Source organism: Centruroides vittatus, unplaced genomic scaffold (assembly GCF_030686945.1).
Source record: "Centruroides vittatus isolate TY-2023 unplaced genomic scaffold, ASM3068694v2 contig_1175, whole genome shotgun sequence".
NCBI lineage: Eukaryota > Metazoa > Arthropoda > Arachnida > Scorpiones > Buthidae > Centruroides > Centruroides vittatus.
In genome coordinates this window covers 529,649-550,197 of record NW_027120753.1, presented here as the reverse complement: position 1 = coordinate 550,197, position 20,549 = coordinate 529,649, and the positions used below count along the sequence as shown (strand labels likewise).

General features: G+C 30.2%; 1 protein-coding gene across 1 annotated transcript; it reads left to right on the top strand.

Annotated features, from left to right (window-relative positions):
- Nucleotides 1–49: 49 nt before the first annotated feature.
- Nucleotides 50–19,861, top strand: LOC136982840 (proline-rich protein 11-like). The gene is made up of 5 exons (XM_067279370.1): nucleotides 50–460; nucleotides 2,169–2,293; nucleotides 12,183–12,254; nucleotides 17,443–17,530; nucleotides 19,485–19,861. Exons 1-5 carry the CDS (start codon nucleotides 62–64, stop codon nucleotides 19,563–19,565), a joined length of 765 nt encoding a protein of 254 aa, XP_067135471.1. The 5' UTR covers nucleotides 50–61; the 3' UTR covers nucleotides 19,566–19,861.
- The last annotated feature ends 688 nt before the right edge of the window (nucleotides 19,862–20,549 follow it).

The following is a 20,549-nucleotide window of genomic DNA, read 5'->3' as shown; positions in this document are numbered from 1 at the left end:
TTAATTTAGCAATAACATAATTTTTTTCTTTTAGTTTATATACATTAAATTAAAGTTGACAATGGATAATTCCTTAAGAAAAGAAATTGATGATATGAAGAATAGAATATCATATTTGGAGATAACAATTGAAAAACTTCAAAGAGAGTCATTACAGCATATTAATAATAATGTGACAGTTGCTATGCAACAATGTTGTAACTATTATCATAGTTCATCATCAGATGTTCAGAGTATGCCAGCACCTCCTCCCTCTCTGCCGCCGCCGCCACCACCACCACCGCCGCCACCTCTGCTGCCTCCAACATTTCAATTGCCACCCTATATGTCAACTCCAATTTCAAAGAAAAAGGATGAAGAAAAGAAAGATAAAAAAGATTTAAAGTTTGCAAAATTACATGCAGTGACTCTTGAAGAATTGAAAAGTGTAAAATTAAGAAAGACAGGCTCATTTCTGAAGGTAAGATACTTAAAAGTTATTTTGTTAATTATAATTAGTTTATATCAGTTTTAAATTATTTTAAACACTTTTTAATTTTTATAATAAATTAATGCCATAATTGCAAGAAATATTTCTTATCATGTTTATAATCAGCATTAAATAAACAAAACATTGATATACATTTACAGTTGTAGGAAAAATATTTTTATTTAATTATTTACAAATAGCCAAATGATGATGATGTAAATTCAACTTTTTAAATGTTAGCATTCTGACTTTACAACAGATTAAAAAGTTTTAATCTGAAGAAACATTACATTTTTAAAAGCAACATTAGTCATATTTTAACCATTTATGATGATCAAGATTCAGGTATTTATAGCTCACATTTAGAAAGAATTATTTTAATTAATGTAATAGTTAAATTTTGAAAGTTCCCCGAAAATATTTGCAAAATCTAAATATTGTATTTTGTCTCCCTATCAGGAGGCTTGATTTTCTTTTGATCAGTTTGTTAATTTTTCATGTAAACATGCAAATATGTCTTCCTGAAAGATTCTGTAATATTGCTAGGGAGAGAGAGACTATAAATGTATATATAAATATTTTTATTTGATTATTTAGATTAGGAAATTCGTATAAAATAGTCAAAAACACGAATCCGATATAAATTTTCAAAACAATAAAAAGGTGCAATAATATATTACATTTTTTAACATGTTTGTTGTTTTCTTTAAAAATTAAGAATTTATTAATTTGGTTTTTTTGTTTAATATATATGCATTATTAATCTTGTTTTGTTATTAAATTGTTTTTAAAGATAAAATATATTTAAAAAAATTTAAGATAAAATTTTTAAATAGTACACTTTGACATTTGGTTTAATTGTGTGTTAATATTGGGAAGATAATAGCGATGTTGAGACCGAAGTTTTCAATGCAAAAACGTGTACGTCTGACGTTCGGCGCCGCTTTCCTGTAAGGCTAGAAGTTTGGCAATGGCCTTTGGTAAGTCAGTGGAATCATGCTCGACATTCCAAACGCCATTGTCAAACTTCTAGGCTTACAGGAAAGCAGTGCCGAACGTTCGATGTACATGTTTTCGCGTTTAAAACTTTGGCCTTAACCTCACTAATATCTGTATAATGTTCATTAATGTAGATATAGGATGTATAATTTATTAATATTTCAAACTAAAATTGATATACATTATTATTTTATTATATACCATATTTCTTTAATTCTAAAATAACAACTTTAATATAGAACATGATTTTGAAATTGAATTCTAAGGTTTTTTGGAGGAAAAAATTTTTAAGTAATCAATTTAAGTTTTTTTATTAATTAACAACTTACAGTATAATCTAAATGTTAGGTTTGGCAGGTAATGTTTGGACAACTGTTTTGCTCTTCTGCATGTATAACTATTTGTTTTAATGCTGCATCATAATGCCATCTTGAAGGCATTTTAAACATAAAGAATAAAACTATCAGCCAAGTTCATTTGAATTAATGTAACCATTGAGCAGTATAGCCAAAAACATCTAATTAATGATGCATATAATGCAGGACATGGTTTATCTGTGAAGATTGTTGTTTTTAACTGCAAATGTAAGATGTACCTCTATATTTGACAAGTAAAAATGGAAAAAGTGTTTTAGAATTAAGGAAATATTGTATTTTATTACATTAAATAAATGGTCTGAATAAAGGATTCTTTGTTTCAGTTAAATTCATCTTGCAATCCAACTGAAGCAAATGAGGAAATAAATAACCATCATTTAACCACACCAAAATTAAAATTAAATCTGTGTAATATTAGTAATTCTTATAATGGAGAGATTAATCAAAGGTATTTAGTCATAATTTTCTGGTGGTTTTATAAAAAGATTATATTCTATTAATTTTTTTTTTAAATACTATAAATTTAGTTACAGCTTTTATATTTTGACACATTTTAATATAATTTTTAAAAACATTGTAAAACATTACTTTTTTAGAGAATGTATTACTATTATTTTTACAATAAAATAGTAAGGATTTATTATATTTTATTAATATAATTTTCATGTTTCTAGCAAATATTAATCAAAATATAAATTGAACTAAATATAGATGATTAATAATTTGAAGCTTAATATAATTGAGAGAATGAGAATAAAAATTTAAATCAAGTATAGATTAAGATTATATTTAAGTACCGTATTTTACGGACTATAAGACACACTTTAATTTTTAAGCAATTTTTTAAAAAAATACCTATAGGAGGCTACGGACTATAAGACGCTCCTGAATTTTGGAGGCAATTTTTCGAAGAAGAAAGTGCGTCTTATAGTCCGTAAAATACGATAAACATTGAAAAATTAATAGATTTAATAATGAAGAACATTTATTAATACAGTAGTGAACCGAAAATCGGAATCAATTGGGGACTGGGGTTGTTCAGATTAGGGATTTGTTCCGATTACGGTTTATGTACGAAAAAATATATTAACCTGTCCAATGTTCAAATTTTTCTCCGTTGCGTGTTGCTTCGTGTTGAATTTTCATCGATTTTAAGCCTAACAAAAATTTTTATAATAATAATCGAGGCTATCGTATCGTTAAAAATTATTTCTGCATTTTGTACAAACAAAATAAATATATTGAATATAAAAACATGAAAATTATACTTTAGAAGTAAATTTAGTATCAAAAACGTTCGATTCAGCATGACACAGTCTGACTGAAAATCGTGCCGATTACCGGCGATTCCAATTACCGGGGTTCCGATTTACGAGTCTCTACTGTATTTAGCATAGTTATAACTTCAGTCAGTTAACATGTTAAAATCAAGATCATATGAAGTGAATTTGTTTTTTTTTTATTAAGGCATCTCTGTCCACAAAGATTAAATTTTACAACAAATTTAGGTGAATACATATTAAATGTTTTGTAAAATATTTTGCATGTAATTATTTCAAAATTTATAGCTATGGATTTCAATGGTTTCAAAGATTATTTTAAATGAAATTTTCATGTGACCTAATGTCAAAACTCTAAAATAACTTAAAACAGTATTAGATACTTCTGCATGCATGCGTACATGAAGAGGCAAAAAATATTGTAAAATATCATCTAAAAATCACTTTTTTAAAGTATAAAATGTTTACTAACAAACTCCCTCTCACATCACTTCAGACTTTCTAAAAAATTACATGGATAAACATCTAATTTTTCACAAAATTTGTAAATTTTACACACAACTTCTAATGCTCTCTTTTACAAGGCTAAAATTGTATTTATTAAAAAAAAAATTGCATATGTACACGTAAACAAAACTTCTATTGTAGACTTACAAAATTTGCTTCTTTTCTTGTTGATGAGTAATGCAATTGTTACTTATCAAAGTCTGTAGGTCACTGATCCGTTTTTGTCTTTATGGGGATCTATGTGCCTCGCATTGGTGAAATTCATTTGGAATCTCTGACTTCTAATGGCATCACAAACTGTTCCAAAAACTCACAAAAATTCAAAGTTAATTTCAGTTGTATGTAATTCAAAGTTTATTTGCTTTTCAATTATCAGGTAACATTTTAATTGTTTGCAAAAATTCACAAGCTCTTTTGGTGACCTTAGACGTGACCTTGACCATCACATTCAAGGTCACCAATTGATTGCCCCTTCGAAACCCTACAACTGTTGTCTAAACTTTTTTCCAGAATAATGAGATCCAATTAAGTTATTTCATTGTCTCAAGATGATAAAACACCCTGTATAACAAGGGAAAGAAAATTGTAAACTTCCAATTTCAAATATGGGTTCTAAATTTCCATATGTTTGTACTGGATGACTTGTTACATTTTGTGAGGTTGCAGACGAGGTCCATAAATCACGAAATTCTTCCATTTAAATTACAACAATAGATTATATAGAAAAAAAAGAGAGAAAAAAGGGAAAAAATCTCTTGATCCAGACATCGCGACGCAAGACGTAACCAACGAGTGTCAGAACACATGTCGGAGCACGTGCCGGAACACGTGCCAAAACACGTGTTAAAAACGATCCATCTATGTCAACGGAAGAGTAGAACTCTGACACGAAAGTCCATAAATAAATGGAATTATGACATAAAGACTCATAAATAGGTGAAATTCTGACTTGAATGCTCATAAATAGTCGATCTAAGAAGACAACTTCGGAAGGGGGGGACAGTTTAATAGATAGAAAACCATCGCGCTTGAATCGTAAAAGTTCCTAGATGACAGAAATCGCAATTAACGGGCTAAATTATGAGTTCGAGTCTTGTAAATTTGTCAACAGTCTCCGAACACAATGGTCAAAAAGACGCCAGATGGACGCTCCGAATCGGACCTTTCCCATGACCCGGGTCGTATCGAGTTTCATCTAGAAACAAGGGAAAGACCAATTGGAAAACGGGAAAGGGGATGAGGAGCCAATCGGAAATTGGAATAGCGAGCGAAAAACTATAAAAATCGGAATCTCCAAGGTCGGAGAGAGTCTCCTCCGCATCCAGCAAAGAGCCGTGATCTGTGTTGTGTTGTGTCGCCGCCAACGACGTATGACGCCTCAGCACCTCTGTGAGCATCGGTCCAGCGATCTCATCTCGTCCGCCCCGGGGCTTCGACGGAAGGGAAATCCTCGCCACTCCTAAAGACTGTAGAGAAGTGGACTGTCTATTGTGGATGTAAGCATATATGTTCTTCAATAAATGGGTTTCCTTATGTAAAACACTTGACATCATTTGCCTCTTCCGCCACACCCACATGCAAACGTCCCTTAGGCTCATCCTGACACGGGATTAACTTATACCCGCCTGTCGGCGACCTTACAATTTTGAAACTGGAGCTTTCTATCAGAGTTTTTCTTTCTATTTTCTTTTAATTTGAGAGCAAAATCTTTGATGAGAAATGTCACTCTAGAACTGGTGTCAATTGCAAAAATTGCTGGTTCCTCCTCTAGAATACATCTTATTACTGGTCTTCCAGAATTTGTACTTCATATTATCTCCTTTTTCTTTCCTTGCTCTCCCTTTGAATTTCAAATTTGTCTCTTTTTGTTGTTTTGATATTTATTTCTACCATCTATGTTTTGATTTCCTTTGGGACTTTGTTCGTTTGTTCTTGGTTGGCTAAATTGTTTGTTACCCTTCTGTTTGTATGTTGGGAGGAAATTTCTATCATTGCTAAATATGTGTGAGAACCTATCTATTCACTGTCAATGTATATTTGATCTAAATCCGTTCTGACAGAAGTTGGAATTTCCTTTCGTGAAAGATTTCGTTCGTTGTGGAGTCTGAAAGTTCTGATGGGCTCTAAAATTCTTCTGATTTCTCCTACTTACCCAAAGATCTCTTTTCAACTCTTCTATTTGTTTTTGCATCCCAAGAATTAAATTTTTCACTCTCTTATCTGTTCTGCGGTTTCTTCTTTTTCAATTTGTGCAATGGTGTCCCATCTCCTATTTGTCAACTGCTCTATTGTCTGCTTGCTGATTGCTACTTTTAACAGTTCTTTTCAGATGTAGCAAGTTCTCTTAAGATAATTCTCTGTCTAATTCTGTGGTCTATGCCATTTTGAAATTGTATTTTAGGTCTTTTGTCAAGTTTTTTAGCCTTAAGTTTTTGTATTAGCGTTGTCTCTGTGGCATCTGCGCGTAATTGTTCTATCTCTATCACTAGGGGTTGAAGTCAAACTGCATATGTTTGTACATTATCTGATCTACTCTGAACGCATGCATAAAATTTCTGCAATTTCAATGAATATGGCTCTCTATCAAAATGCTCTCTCATGATCTTTGTGAAAACTGTGAAATTTTCATGTTTTATTCATTCATATCTTTTCTGGTGAATTTTCTTGCTATTCCGGTCAACTTTAATCTTGCTACTGCTAGCATCTGATTTTGATCATACTGCAAGTCTAGTAACGTCTGTTAGTGAATCAAAGAAGTCAGTTATGTGGGGACCGTTGGGATCTCCTGAATATGTTGGAAGTAGTGGAATCATACCACTACTTCAAACATGATCATCTTTTTAATGATTTTTTTCATAAAATGCCAAAGAAATAAATTTTTTAAAATCTAATATAATAAAACAACATTGGGGTGTCTCTTTCTCTCTCTCACTCACTGATATGAAATGTTTGAATACAAAATAGATTTTTCATAGTAAATTGAAGTTAATCAAAAGAGGATATTGAATGTGTTACCATAAAAACCTGAAATCTAAGAATGTAAAAACATTTTGAACACTGAGGTGCCAAAGTTTAATCCTCAGTACTTCACAGAACACCATGGCATCCATTTGTTTAAATACTTCATACCTATTTTTTAATTATTATTAATTTACTATGCATTATTTTAAATTACATCATTTTATTTTGTTAAAATTTTATTAAGCTACTGTGAAGCATCAAATCCACACTAATTGGGGCCAGATCCATCCAATTTTCAAATATACATATAAATTAGCATTTTATGCTAATTTATATGTATATTTGAAATTGGACTGGACCACTTTAAACTCCAAATACACTGTAAATTAAGTTTAGATCAAAGTTCAAGTCAGTATCTCACAAGGAATGTAGGAATATTTTCAAAGATTCAAAGTATAATTTACAGAATCACTATATTTAAACAAAAAATATGCTAATTAATTGAAATTTCAAAATTAAAAAATTTCAATTGAATGCTAGAACATCAACAATGCAAAGCTGAAAGAACATCAATAACAAAGTTACCATATGAAAGGGGTTAATATTCAATTTTTGACAGCCAAATCTGGATTTTCCAATGCTTCAGTGTAATTATAATTTATAATTATAAAACAAAAGTTGTTTTATATAAGGAAATGGTATAAATTGCAATGCAGTTGTGGAAAGCATTATAAAACAATGCATAATGCTGAGGTTGGACTACTAAATGCATTCAGGACAGAGTTCCCTAATATAATAAATTATAAATTATTATTATAACTTCCAAGATAACTCAATTATTTTGAGCAAAAGTACTTAAATATATTTATACTATTTCTAGAAAAATATTGGATTTTGAGCTCTATTTCAAGGTCTGCTTGTTGCTTCAAAATTCTGTGCTATTACCAATTATATCATTGCTGTAGGAAAACTTAAATACCACCTGTATATAACAGAAAAATTTTTACTTTTAAACCTCTCTGGAAGCTACGAAGATGTACTTTTTCTTTCCAAAAATTCTTTTTTTAAATATTTATTTAATTTATTTACTATTTAAAATACGGATGTTTGTTTCTGTAGTTTCCTTATAATTTTTTTTTTTTTAAGAAGAAATGATGAAATTTTTTTCCCTATAACTTAAGTTCTATATTTTATTTTTCAAATTAAGTCACTGTAAAAAATTAGTACAGTGGTGCTTTGTATTTTGAATTTAATTCATTCCAGGAGATCATTCAAACTCTGAATCATCTGAAGTCCGAATTAACTTTTTCCTATTAGAAATAATGGAAAGTGAATTAATACATTTCCACACTCAAACAATATGCATTTTGATAAACTTAAAACAGCAAATACAAATAATTGAAGATAAAAATAACATAATTAAATGCCCTAATAATAAATTAAAACATGAAAACCCATAAATAAAATACATAAATACTGTATAATAAAATGAAAAACTGCATTTATTGGTCAGCAATGTGGACTTCCACATCTTAACAAAGATTTGTGATTTAATTAGAACAGTTGTGAAATTTAACATATAGATAATGTGAAATTTTATTCTTTGTTTAGAAACTTCACACTTTATTTGAATAAAATCAAGCTGTGATGTGTTTGGATAAAAACCTATCAAGCATATTATGCTTTGTTACATTTGAATAGGATATAACACCCTACAAACAGTAAAAACAATTATAATATGTATAGGGAAGATGCTCCTAAATTTTGAACATGTAAAATATGGTTTAAACAATACCATTTGGGAAATTTTAAACTAAATGATACGAAATGTACAGGGTGCTCAAAAACTATTGTCAAAGAAAAATTGCAGAAAGAAATTGTTAAAAATTGACAAATAACACAATACAGTATATATAACCAAACATCAAAACTAAAGCAAAAAATGCACTGAAAACATACAAGCATAATGCAAGAGCAAGAGATGACTTAGACACACAAAAGATCGCATTTATGCTTTCAGCACATTTTTTCACTGTGTGCACAGTTCGAACTTTAAAGCGTCGTTTGAAATATAAGCTGACTTTTTTCGACTTTTGTAATTTGAAGTACAAGATATCACTGTATATTAGAATTTAATATAATTAATTAATTTTTTTATTAATTATTTTTTAAATTCTATATTTAAATGTTAACATTGCCACTAAATAACATGATGACATAGAGACAGGGCTTTACAAATCTGAATTGTCAGGTCACCATGGTATTTGAAATTTTATGGTGCACTTATTTGCTCCATTGTGTCCACATTGCATATTACATTTATTATTATACTTAATACCATAATCTAGATTGAAGCTGGTGCTTTGATGAAGGAAAAGTTTGTTGAGCCCTGGTTTAAGAATTTCAAAAAATTTTGTTGTTGTTTCATTTATAGTTACATTATTATTTTGCAGTTAAGTTGTTAAATCATCGGATGCTTTTATCAGATTATTGATCAATAGGATTTATCATGGTGGAAATTTTTTACCATATTTAATATTAAAGTAAGAGCAATTATTGATTTTTTTTTATTAATGTATAATTAAATTATAAAAGTAGAATCTTTAGTTGATAATGAAATTGATTTATAGTTTGTTTTAAGATGATTCAAATACTAAACTACTGTATTTCATTCTACACAAAATGGCAATAAGAGCTATGATAACAGGGTAACATGTATTGTTAATATAATAATTACAGGGTTTGTCCAATAAGTATTGGGACTAAAGTCATAAGAAATTTTTGAAGATATAAGTACAGTGAGTTAATAATCTTTGGTATATAATCCTCCTGCATCAATACATTGCTGCCAGTGTTTTTTCCAGTCTTCATATGCTTCCTAGAAGTCTGCAACTGCAAGTCTGTTTAGACACCCCGTCGAAGCCACTTGGACGGCCTCAATTGTCCTGAAATGATGTCCTTCAGGCTCCTTTCAATCCAAGGGAACAAAAAGAAGTTAGGGGGAGTCACATCTAGACTGTAGGGTAGTTAGGGTAGCATCGACACATTGTATTTGGCCAGTACCTCCCTCACAGTTTGCAATGTGTGACTGGGCACATTGTCGTGATGGAGCATCCAAGTAATGGTGATTTCCCTTTGGACGTGGCAAACCCTAATCCTCAAACGAACACTTAACCAGCGATCAGAGTTCAAAAGATCTCGCACTTTGGCCACATTTTTATCGGTTTGGGTCGCTGTTGGACATCCAGCTCATTGTTCATCTTCGACATCTTTCCGGCCATCTTTCAATTGTTTGTCACTCAAAAACACACGTTCTGGACATGACTTTGTTTTTGTAAGCCTTACAGATCATATCAAAAGTCTCTGTAGCAGATATGTTTAATTTAATGCAAAATTTGATGGCAAAATGCTGCTTGGTGGTTTGCTGCATCTTGACTCTCGATGCGAGCACTAAACACTTTCACTTCAGGTGCGATCTACACCCTCCAAAGGCTCAGAGACAACTGACCTGGTCTGTTAGTTTACGTGACATTCCCCATTACCAATCCCACTCATAGAGACTGCCCTCCACCCCTTCCAATTGGCAGAAAAAAATCAGTCCTGATACTTATTGGACAAACCCTGTATATACTAAAGCTATCAAATTACAATAACATTAATTGAAAGCATTTGCCATTATATTTTTAAAGCATTTATAAAACATTTGAAAGTTTTCAAAAGTTTAGTTTCCTTTATTAGAAACATTAAAAACTTGTCTTTTTTAATAACCATGAAATATCCTAAAGATTTTTGTTCTCATCATTGTGTAGATGTTTAGTATTTTTTTTATAGTTTAGAATATTGTCCCGTTTAACTGAATAGATCTGTTTTTTGTGTGCACCACATTTTAATGGTTTCATTTAATTATTTAATATATTAATTTGATATTTTACATTTATTAACATCAACTAATATTTGTAATCATCTATAATAATTTTCAAAATGTTTGATTTAATCAGATAATTGCTATATTAATAATTCTGTGAATTGAATTTTATGCGTGTTTGTTTAATTTCTTAATGACATCATGAAAATTGTGTTGTTTTTCCATTAGGAGAGTTCTGTATCTATAACTTAAATTCTTCTGTAATTATTTTCTGAATGCTCAAAAATGTAATTTTATATTTTAAGTTTCTCCTTACTGATGATTCTTAACAATCCTTTGGAAAGAGTTGATCATGCCATAAAATTTTTTTTTTTTTCTAGAATTTAAGGAAATATAATTTTGTTTTTTAATACTTCAAGATAAATTTAAAGTTATAACAAAGAATGTAACAGTAGTATTTTTTTTTTTAATTTATTACTCAAAACATAATTTACAAATTTTAACTTTTGTTTCTAAACATTTTTTATTCATTATTTTTTCATTTGAGAAAAATCAATTTTTTTTTTAAACTTCTGTACTTTATACATAAACGTATAAATTTAAATTGTTTACTCTATAAGGTCATAAATTGTTTGATGTATTTTTTTTAAAATAATAGTTTTAAATTATTTTATTCGAGAAATTTCAATGGAACATTATTTCAATACTGATATTAAATAAATAAATTGTGTGCGTGTGTGCATGCGTGTACGTGTGTGTACATACATACAAACATACACAGGAAATCCTCATCAGTTCAAAATTCAAGAGAGAGAATAATTACGACGTCTTTGAATTATTGAGTTTTGTATGATCCGAGATTTACATATTTCTGTACAATATGCTAAATGTCATGTAACTGATCTAATTTAAAAGTTAGAAGCAAATGGAATATGGCTATGTATACAAAATTAATAATAAATATATAAATAAATGAGGGTAAACAGTATATATCTGATGAAAACTTCATAGGTTGCCAGATAGGTTTTACAAAAAGTAAAGCAAAATTCCTTGAAATGTAGCCCAAATTATTTTTAAAATAGTCTGAAAACTAGTAAGTTCTCCAATTGCAGAAGCATAGAGCCTATAAATATCTCAATTTACTACTTGTAACTCAATCTTGTAATCCCGAAACCCAGACGTATTTTATGAGATAAGAGAAAAAAGGTTAATCCATAGGTAAGGTGTCACCTGAAAATGTGTTATTGTAAAAGCAAAGCCATATTGACCAGATTAAAGTTGTTCTTGGTGTATTGTTTTCTTATAGTATGGAGGCATGTCAGTCCAAACAAATGAATTAATGTATGCATATTGGACAGAATTTTCACTTCAAATTGCAAAGTAGCCATATTTCGAACTAACTGAATTTCTTAACTTGTAAATCTTTATATCCCTGGTTGGGATGAAAATACAGTCGTGAACTAATGGGATTTTGAACTATCAGAGTTTGAATTAACGAAGTTTTCCTGTATATTGCAAGTTATATATACACAATTTGTATATATATAAATTGCAGTTTGCAATTATGTATATTATATATATAGTTAGACTTGCTTGACTAACAGATTGCTGTATTTGTGTGTGTGTGTATATATATATACACATACATATACAGCAATCTGTTAATTTTCTTAATTATGTTTAATAATTTTCACAATAAAATTATTAATGAAATTCTTTCATAGTGTTACACAAAATAAGGAGGAACGAAAAAATTTAAATTTTCGAACCATACTGAAACAACTGAATATTAATAAGTAAGTTTTTTTAAAATTTATTATTGTGAATAATTTGAATGTGTGTATTAATTTATTTTTTATTTTGGGAGAGAGTTAAATTTATAGCATTTACAAATTTTATTTCTTAGTTTATAAAAATATTAGGAAAATGTCAGTTTTGATTGTAAAGGAAGATTTTATTTTTTATTATAAAATACATCTTAAAATTAAATTTCTTTTTTAAAAATATTTGTGTAATAATGTTAATATAAACTGACATTACAAAAAATATTAACACTAATAATTGTTGATTTTATAAGCAATTCATGCGAAGATGTTGATTTCGATAACCTCAAGAAATATATGTATTTTTATTTTATACCATTACTATGAAAATTAAGAGTAGAAATGAGTACACTGTACACAATAGGTAAACCTGTTTAAAAAATTAATATGTAGGTTTCAAAACAAATTTAAGAAAATCAAGAAAATCTTATCTGCTTACTTTAATTCGTTAAAGTTTACCTAGGGAACCCCAATGGCCGCGTTTCCGGTAATCTCGACGGCAGGTGATGTTAGAAGTTCGGTGTAGGTGGCGCAATTTTTAAATAATGCTATCGTATGTAAATTTTTTGTTTTTCGTGATGGCTCGACTGCTGCGAGTGGTTTTTTTCCACCAGTTAAACTTTTTAAAGAAAAAATGCTACTTTCTGCTATTTTTAACAGTAAATAGGTAAATTTTTATTCCGTCTACTTTTCGTGATGCAACGTGCCGGAATCGAGCCGAAATGGAAAGAACCGGAGTCCATTCCAGCTGCTCCACAAAGCGACGAGTGTAAGAATGGAAAACAAAGTAAGGCACATTCGTGTGGCAAAACTAAAAAACGTGTAAAAATATCAATTAAAAAGAGAAACATCAGCGATAGGGATCGCAAATCAAGGAAAAGCGAGAAGAAACGGAAAGGAAATGTATGACAGAGCGTCAAACACATGAGTAACAGTTTATTTTGCAAGTTCAGCTAGCTATGAAATATAAAACAATCTTAAAACATTTATTTTTTACTAATGTAATTATTATTTTTTCAAAAAATTATACATACTAACTAAAACACTACACATATGCTACCTTATAAAATGCAGCTGTGTTTATTCGGTACGAACGTTTTCGGTCGTGTTAAACGACCTTCTTCAGGAAAATATCCAAAAAAGATAAAGAAAAAATCGAACACATCGAAAATTTGCAAAAGCGAACAAACTTTGGAACGTTTTTAAAAAACTCCCTTCCGGGGGTTTACAGGATCCCTATTACGGACACACGGAAGCAAAATAAGCTATTTTACATCGGAGCCACCAGAAGATCACTCAAGGAAAGGCTGGCGGAACATCAGAGAAATATAAGAAGCGAACAACCATGCACAGCGTTGGCAACTTACGTCCTGGCAGATCCCCAAGAAGTCCAAGCTGAATGGGCACAAGCAAGATTAGTACAAGCAGTTCGCAACATAAAGCACCTCCGGTATACGGAAGCTTGGCATATCTGCAAAGCAAGCCAGAAAGGACAATCTATCAACTTCAGAGAGGCTAGTAAAATATCTGAAGCCTGGCGCTCAGGCGACATGTAAACGTCAGAAAAGCGGATATGCGGACGCCTATGCAAGGACAGAAACCGTAGTTATTGTCTCTGCACAGCTCCTCTCCTTCCCGATGTTTTGTGCGCCGTTCGGCTTGCACCATAGTTTGTTTGTACTTTACTTTTAATGTCTCCAAGGAGCATACTATTTTTCATTGTCTGTTATTTATCTTTATTTTTATTTTTATCTTATTCTCATGTAATGTGTTATTTAATACGCATCGATGTAGAGATGGCGCATGCAATTCGCTTTAGAATATTTTTAAAAACGTTCCAAAGTTTGTTCGCTTTTGCAAATTTTCGATGTGTTCGATTTTTTCTTTTTTGGATATTTTCCTGAAGAAGGTCGTTTAACACGATCGAAAACGTTCGTACCGAATAAACACGGCTGCATTTTATAAGGTAGCATATGTGTAATGTTTTAATACGATATGCAGTCTATGACGAGGTATACTAACTAATTTGTATAATTTTTTGAACGTAGTACCTTGGTAGTACGCCTGCGTAGTACAGAAAACAAAATGGCGACCGGAAGCACGGCCATTGGGGTTCCCTAGGTAAACTTTAACCCTTTAATTAATATCTATTTTTAGTATAGTACTAGCGGCCCCAGTCACGTGTTGCTGTGGCTCAAAATGTATCTATTATAAATGTATAACACTTTCCTTGCGGGGGGGGATTTCGAAAAATCTCTTCTCAGTGTACATTCTCTTGACGTACCCTATTAAAACGCAAAAAACCGCATGTAAAATAGTATAAATAGAACTCCAGTTCTTCATGGTAAACCTTAATCCTGTCCCTCTTTTCCGGTGGTGGGGAATTTCGACATGTATATTATATAAAAACACGTGCGTATTCGAATGCAACATTGTGTCAAAATTTTAAAGGAATCGGTAGGAACAAACGAACATTACATTTATATTTATATAGATATACAAAATTAAAAAATATAATGGTGTACCACCACAATATAATAAATCTAAAGTAACGCTTTCGCTTTCCTATTTAAATCCGTCATCATTGTTTTCAGTTTTATTTATTGCTGATAATTAGAAGCATTAATGTTCATTTATAAAATAGTTAAATTTGATTGTACTATACAACTACAGTTATACGTAAAAGTAATTTTGCTTTTAGAAATGTGTTCTTTCTGGATTTAATTTTATAAATTTAAAGTTAATGATTTAAATGTTTCTATTGAAGGAATTTAATGTAAATATGATTTAATTAATTTTTAAACTTTTATAGCTAAATATTTCATAATTTTCCAAGCGAAAAATATTTGTTTAAGAAAAAGTAAGACACTCTAGTACGACGTTAAAATTGTGTGTAGCGCCATCTATTATGAGATTTCATTAAAAAATAACTTTTTTTATTATTAACTCTCGGGGTGAGGAAATTTCAACATGTATATTATATATAAACACGGCCGTATTCGAATGGAATGTTGTGTGAAAATTTCAAAACAATCAGTGAAGAACTTTCGGAGATTACCTGTTAGGCACAAACGGACATTACATGAAAAAATACTAAAAATAAAATTATATTTAGTTTTAAAACAAGTAAAAACTACTTTGACTTATTCTGACATTACGTGTTTATTTATATAGATAATGTATTAAATTTTACGAAGTTTTAAATAAACTTCAGAATGAAAATGCAAATTTTATTATTATTAATTCTTCATCAGTCAAATATTTAAAATTTCTCAATGTTTACTAAATAATTGTAGTAACGTCTCTTTCTTATTAAATGTATAAATTATCTTCTGTTTTTATTTTACATCAACTTCTCAAAGATAAATTGTATTGTTAACTTGTCTCAAATAATTGTTAAATTTACCATTTATCATAATTATGATAATGGCAAGTGGATAAAGCAGGTTGCACTTCTTGGTATGAAAATTCATTTTTTATCATCAATCTTTCTCTTTAAGTGTGGAAATATTTGTCAGAATTACTTTACTTTTAATTAGGCAGTTTAAATACAAATGATTAGTATACCAATAAACCAGTGGTAATGATTTACAAAGCATTTGCTGGTAGTTTCTAGTCTTTGTTAAAATAAATATAAAAAAAAAAAATGGATGCTGCACACAAGTAGTAATTTCTTTGTCTAGAAGTATTTCTGTTCTAGGTGTGCATACACACATTAAACTGATCTGTGCATGTTTTCTGTTTTATACTCTTTCTCTCAACTTCTTAAATCGTAAATGAAGGTGGTGGAAAAAGTATTACTGTGAATGGTATTAAAGCATTTAATAATTATGCTAATGTCATGCTTTATTGGAATAAGAGAATTAAATACAGGGTGTCCACAAAGTCCGTGTGCAATTTAAAAAATGCCTAACTTTATTAGTATTTGTGATAGAGAAATTATGTAGAATGTATTGGAAATAAGAAAATCTATATATTTTTTTTATTTTATGTATTTTGTTAAACTTCCACTTGTCCATCATCATTAGTAATACAAAGGGTAATATGATTTTGTATTTCTCTAAAAACATATGATTTACAGTAATGCCTGAAATCAAATTGGTCATTTTAGCTTTCAAGTCTTCTAATGATTGAGGTTTTATTGATATACTATTGTTTTCACGTTTTCTCATAAAAAAAACATCGAATGGAGTCAAGTATGGCAAACATAGAGGCCAAGAAAATGGTCCACCTCTTCCAATCTCTAAAAACATTTGTTACTAAATAATTTTACTTAAAACTAGGTACATTAAGCTTTCTAATACTTTTTTACAGATTTTTTTTAATCACAAATACTAATAGTTATAAATTTTTTAAATTGCACATGGACTTTATGGACACCCTGTATATGCATCATACGTATCAATTATTGAAAAGGCAAATTATCATATGAATTATATTTCAATATACTGGTAATTTTCATAAAGAAACCTAAACAAATAAAATACTGAATATATTGTTAAACTAATAGAAACAATAGAACTGCAGAAAAGAGGATTAATGCTATTTTGAGGAAGCTGTTTTTTTTTCCTCTTTTGCATATCAACACTATTTGCAATTATGCTAGCAGCCAGAGCTTGAATAATTTAGACCAGTGATTTCCACACTTTTTTCAGCTACTGCCTTCTTAGTTCCATAAAGTTATACCCAACATTTCCTAACCCATTTTCCTTCATGTGAGAAAAACTTGGAAATATTCTTAGGAGAACTTTTCTATGAACTTCACATTTTGTGTCCCTACCATGATTTTTTGATGCGTTGGAAACCATTAAATGCAATATTTCTTCTTACCTGTTTTAACAGAGGAAAAGGAAAGGCTGTCAGTGATCTCCAACATTTACCTGTGTTTACTGTTTAGTACTCTGCCTCCAGTGCCCCTAGATTTACTAACCATCCATGGAGGTGGTAACACCCACTTTGGGAAACACTGATTTAGACCTTTGTGCTAGCAAGTATGCTATGTAGTGTTCAGTTTACCAAAATTTAAATTAATGGTATTTATTAATAATTTTGGATCTCTATTTTGATTACTGTATACAATCCATGTTGTTATTAAAAAAATACATTGTTTTTAAAGTTTAAACAATTTAATAATAATCTGTATTTTTTTTTTTACTTTTAGAAGTCCAGGTGGAACACCGATGATGCAGAATACTCCGTACGGGGATTCATTTACACCACCAGCAATTCAAGTAGCTAGGAAACTTATGGTACTTGTTATTTTTTTCACAATAAGTAATTAGTATAAATAATAGAAAATTGATATTCAAATTACACAATTACATTTTTGCAAAAAAATTGATATGTGATTTATGAAAACAGTCATGCTCTAACAATTTGCAAGCAGCTATTTTAATTTGAATATTATTGTATTTTATTTTTGTGATGGCATTATTGCTCATACATCCTATTGACTAATATAATTGGATATACAAGGTGTGTCTGAAAAGTTTGGTGAATGGTCCCATAGTTGAATAACTGTGCTGGTTAGGATGTTGCGCTCACGCAGACGTAGTGAGAGACTTGCCAACTAGTGCCCCCTAGCATCGAAATCACGACAGTTAAACAGAAGTGCAAGCAGCAAACAATGCAACGCAGTCAGTGTGAGAAGGAGTGTCACTGCGAAATGGAGCAACACGTGAACATTATGGCACTTCCTCGCTACACGCCAGGTGACAGTTCTTCAACATTCTCCATATTCTCCAGATCTGGCACCTGCAGATTTCTTCTTGTTCCCCACCTGAAAGGCCTACGCTTTTCCGACATTGCGCAGATCCAACAACGTGTGACAACGATGCTTTGTGCAATACAGAAAGAAGTGTTTGCTCACAGCTTCCAGCAGCTGTACAACCGATGTCAAATGTGTGTTGTCGCTAATGGCGATTACTTTGAATGCCAGTGAAAGTATTTTGTTTGTATCTCTTGTTTCCTTTATTTTATGAGACCATTCACTGAACTTTTTAGACACACCTTGTAATTTGATGATGCTACCTCAACACTATTAATTTAAATAAATGAAATAAAATAGGAAAATTTAAATTAAAACAATATTTTAAAACATCGTATAAAGTAACAATCTGTATAATCATTTGAAGACCATTTTATACAGAGCTTCAACCTCTTCTAACTTTCTTTGTAGGCATCTAGAATGATGATTTAGATGCCTCTTGTTACTTTGATATTTTCATTTAATATATGACCAACATTTTTACAATTTTTTTTTGTAATTTCATTGAAAAAGCTGTTAGATATTAGTCATTTACTTCCATTGATAAATACTAATTAAAAATTCACCAATAATAATAACAGTAAGTTTAATATATGAAAATATTCTTCCTTTGATCATTGAAATCTTTGAAGCCTGTTTTTGTGAAAATAAAATTTCAATTAGAATCATATAACTGTTCTCTACAATTGGAAAGGCTATTTTTACTTTTCCGGCTGTTATATAGAGGGAAAGTGTGACGATCAGTCAAAAAATGACCCCCTGAAGATTTTTACATTTTTGGACTCGGGACCTTGAAATGTCAAGAAATGCAAAAAAATTTGGGGATTTTCTCTATGTATGGACATTAGTATATGTGTGGCACGATTTTGTTCACCATTGTTGAAGCTTAATAACTCCTGTGCTTTTTGTTGAAATTTTCTGAAATTTTACAGGGAAGTTTGTGTATTGGGGATTGATGCTATTAAATTTTGGGGGTTAAAGGTCAGGAGATGGGGAGACAGAGGGTTGTGTCATATCTCGAGTAGGGTCTGTTTTAATGACAATTTTACTTGTTATTAGCAGTTACAATTTTTTATAAAATCTATCCTTCTCCTCAAAATTAAGTTTTTTGTCTGTTTTATAATAATTAAAAATATAAAAAGTATTTTTAATAAAATATCCTAATAGTGCCCAAAATGTTGCTGGGAAAGTCAAGCAACTCGTTGCTGGATTTTTTTCTGTTTCATAGTGTTTTAGCAACTCACCAGCATGATAGGAGGTTTAATCATGTATATGTCTCCTCCTCAAAAAGAAATGTCAATATTCTATTATATTATTATTTATCAAAATATATTTTTTTGATTAATAATAATAGTAGTAGTAAATTATTATTGAGATATATATATATTATATAATTGAATCAATAAATAAAAATATTTTTGCCCTTTATTTTTCAGAATTCTAGAGGCCTTTTATCATCACCCAAGAAGAAATATAAAGAAAATGCATCAGACACATTTGAAATTCTCAAATTTTGATGGTTTTGTATTATAAAATTTGATTTTAATTTCAACGCCTTATTTATTTTATAAAAAGTATCTGACTTGTTTTGATTATGTATCATCACATATATTACATTTTAAAAAGTTTTTAGTAGGAAAAAAGAAAAACTTTAAAACTGTATATATTAACAATTACAGCACCATATAACTTTTAGCAAATTATTTTAGTTTTATAAATGGTAATATTGTATATTGTTGTAAGAATAATAATTTATAGGATTATATTTTATATAATTTATTAAAACAAAATAATAATGTAATTTTATATATTGTTAGGTTCTTATAAAAGATTGTACTATAAGTAAATAAGCAGTTAAAAAAGCATAGTGTTTATTTTTGATAAATTTACCATAATTTCATTTGGATAACCCACAGAAACTTACTAAAATAGAAAAAAACCAACTCATCTTGCTCCCCTGGTGCAGCTGTTGAAATCATGGCACTGGTACACATTTAAAAAGCTACCATTTCAAATGTTGAAACATTTTTCTACACAGTCAAAGCTCAGTTCACGACGGTGGCGTAGCGTGGGTGTCAGCCGCCCGGGGCGGAGGAAAGTTTCGCCGCCCCTTTATTTGGGTATTATAATTATTTATTGTGAAATTTTGCCGCTCCCTTAAAGTGCCGCTCGGGGCGGGCTGCCCCTGCCACCCCCACAACGCTATGCCACTGGTTACAACAGATAAGAATTTACTGGTATAATGTTTTTATGATAGTTCTGTATAATTGACAGGAGTTTAAAAAAATCCATTAAAATATTTGATATTTTTATTCCGCTCTCCCATCTTATATTACTTACGGATTTCAATGTTAAACCAGTGATATTCCGATTTCGTATGTCCCATCTGTAAGGGGATGTAGAAAAAAACGTGTACAAATCTTGTACAATGTTAAAAAATTAACTATTACTTTGGCAGCATCATTTACAACTAAATTTAATGAAAGATTCATGAGATACAG

What these genes read in the sequence shown, in the direction of transcription:
- LOC136982840 (XM_067279370.1), top strand. Translation starts at nt 62, where the DNA reads ATGGATAATTCCTTAAGAAAAGAAATTGATGATATGAAGAATAGAATA. An exon ending in AGACAGGCTCATTTCTGAAG is followed by an intron (nt 461 to 2,168) that starts GTAAGATACTTA and finishes TCTTTGTTTCAG; the next exon opens with TTAAATTCATCTTGCAATCC. An exon ending in AAACAACTGAATATTAATAA is followed by an intron (nt 12,255 to 17,442) that starts GTAAGTTTTTTT and finishes TTTTACTTTTAG; the next exon opens with AAGTCCAGGTGGAACACCGA.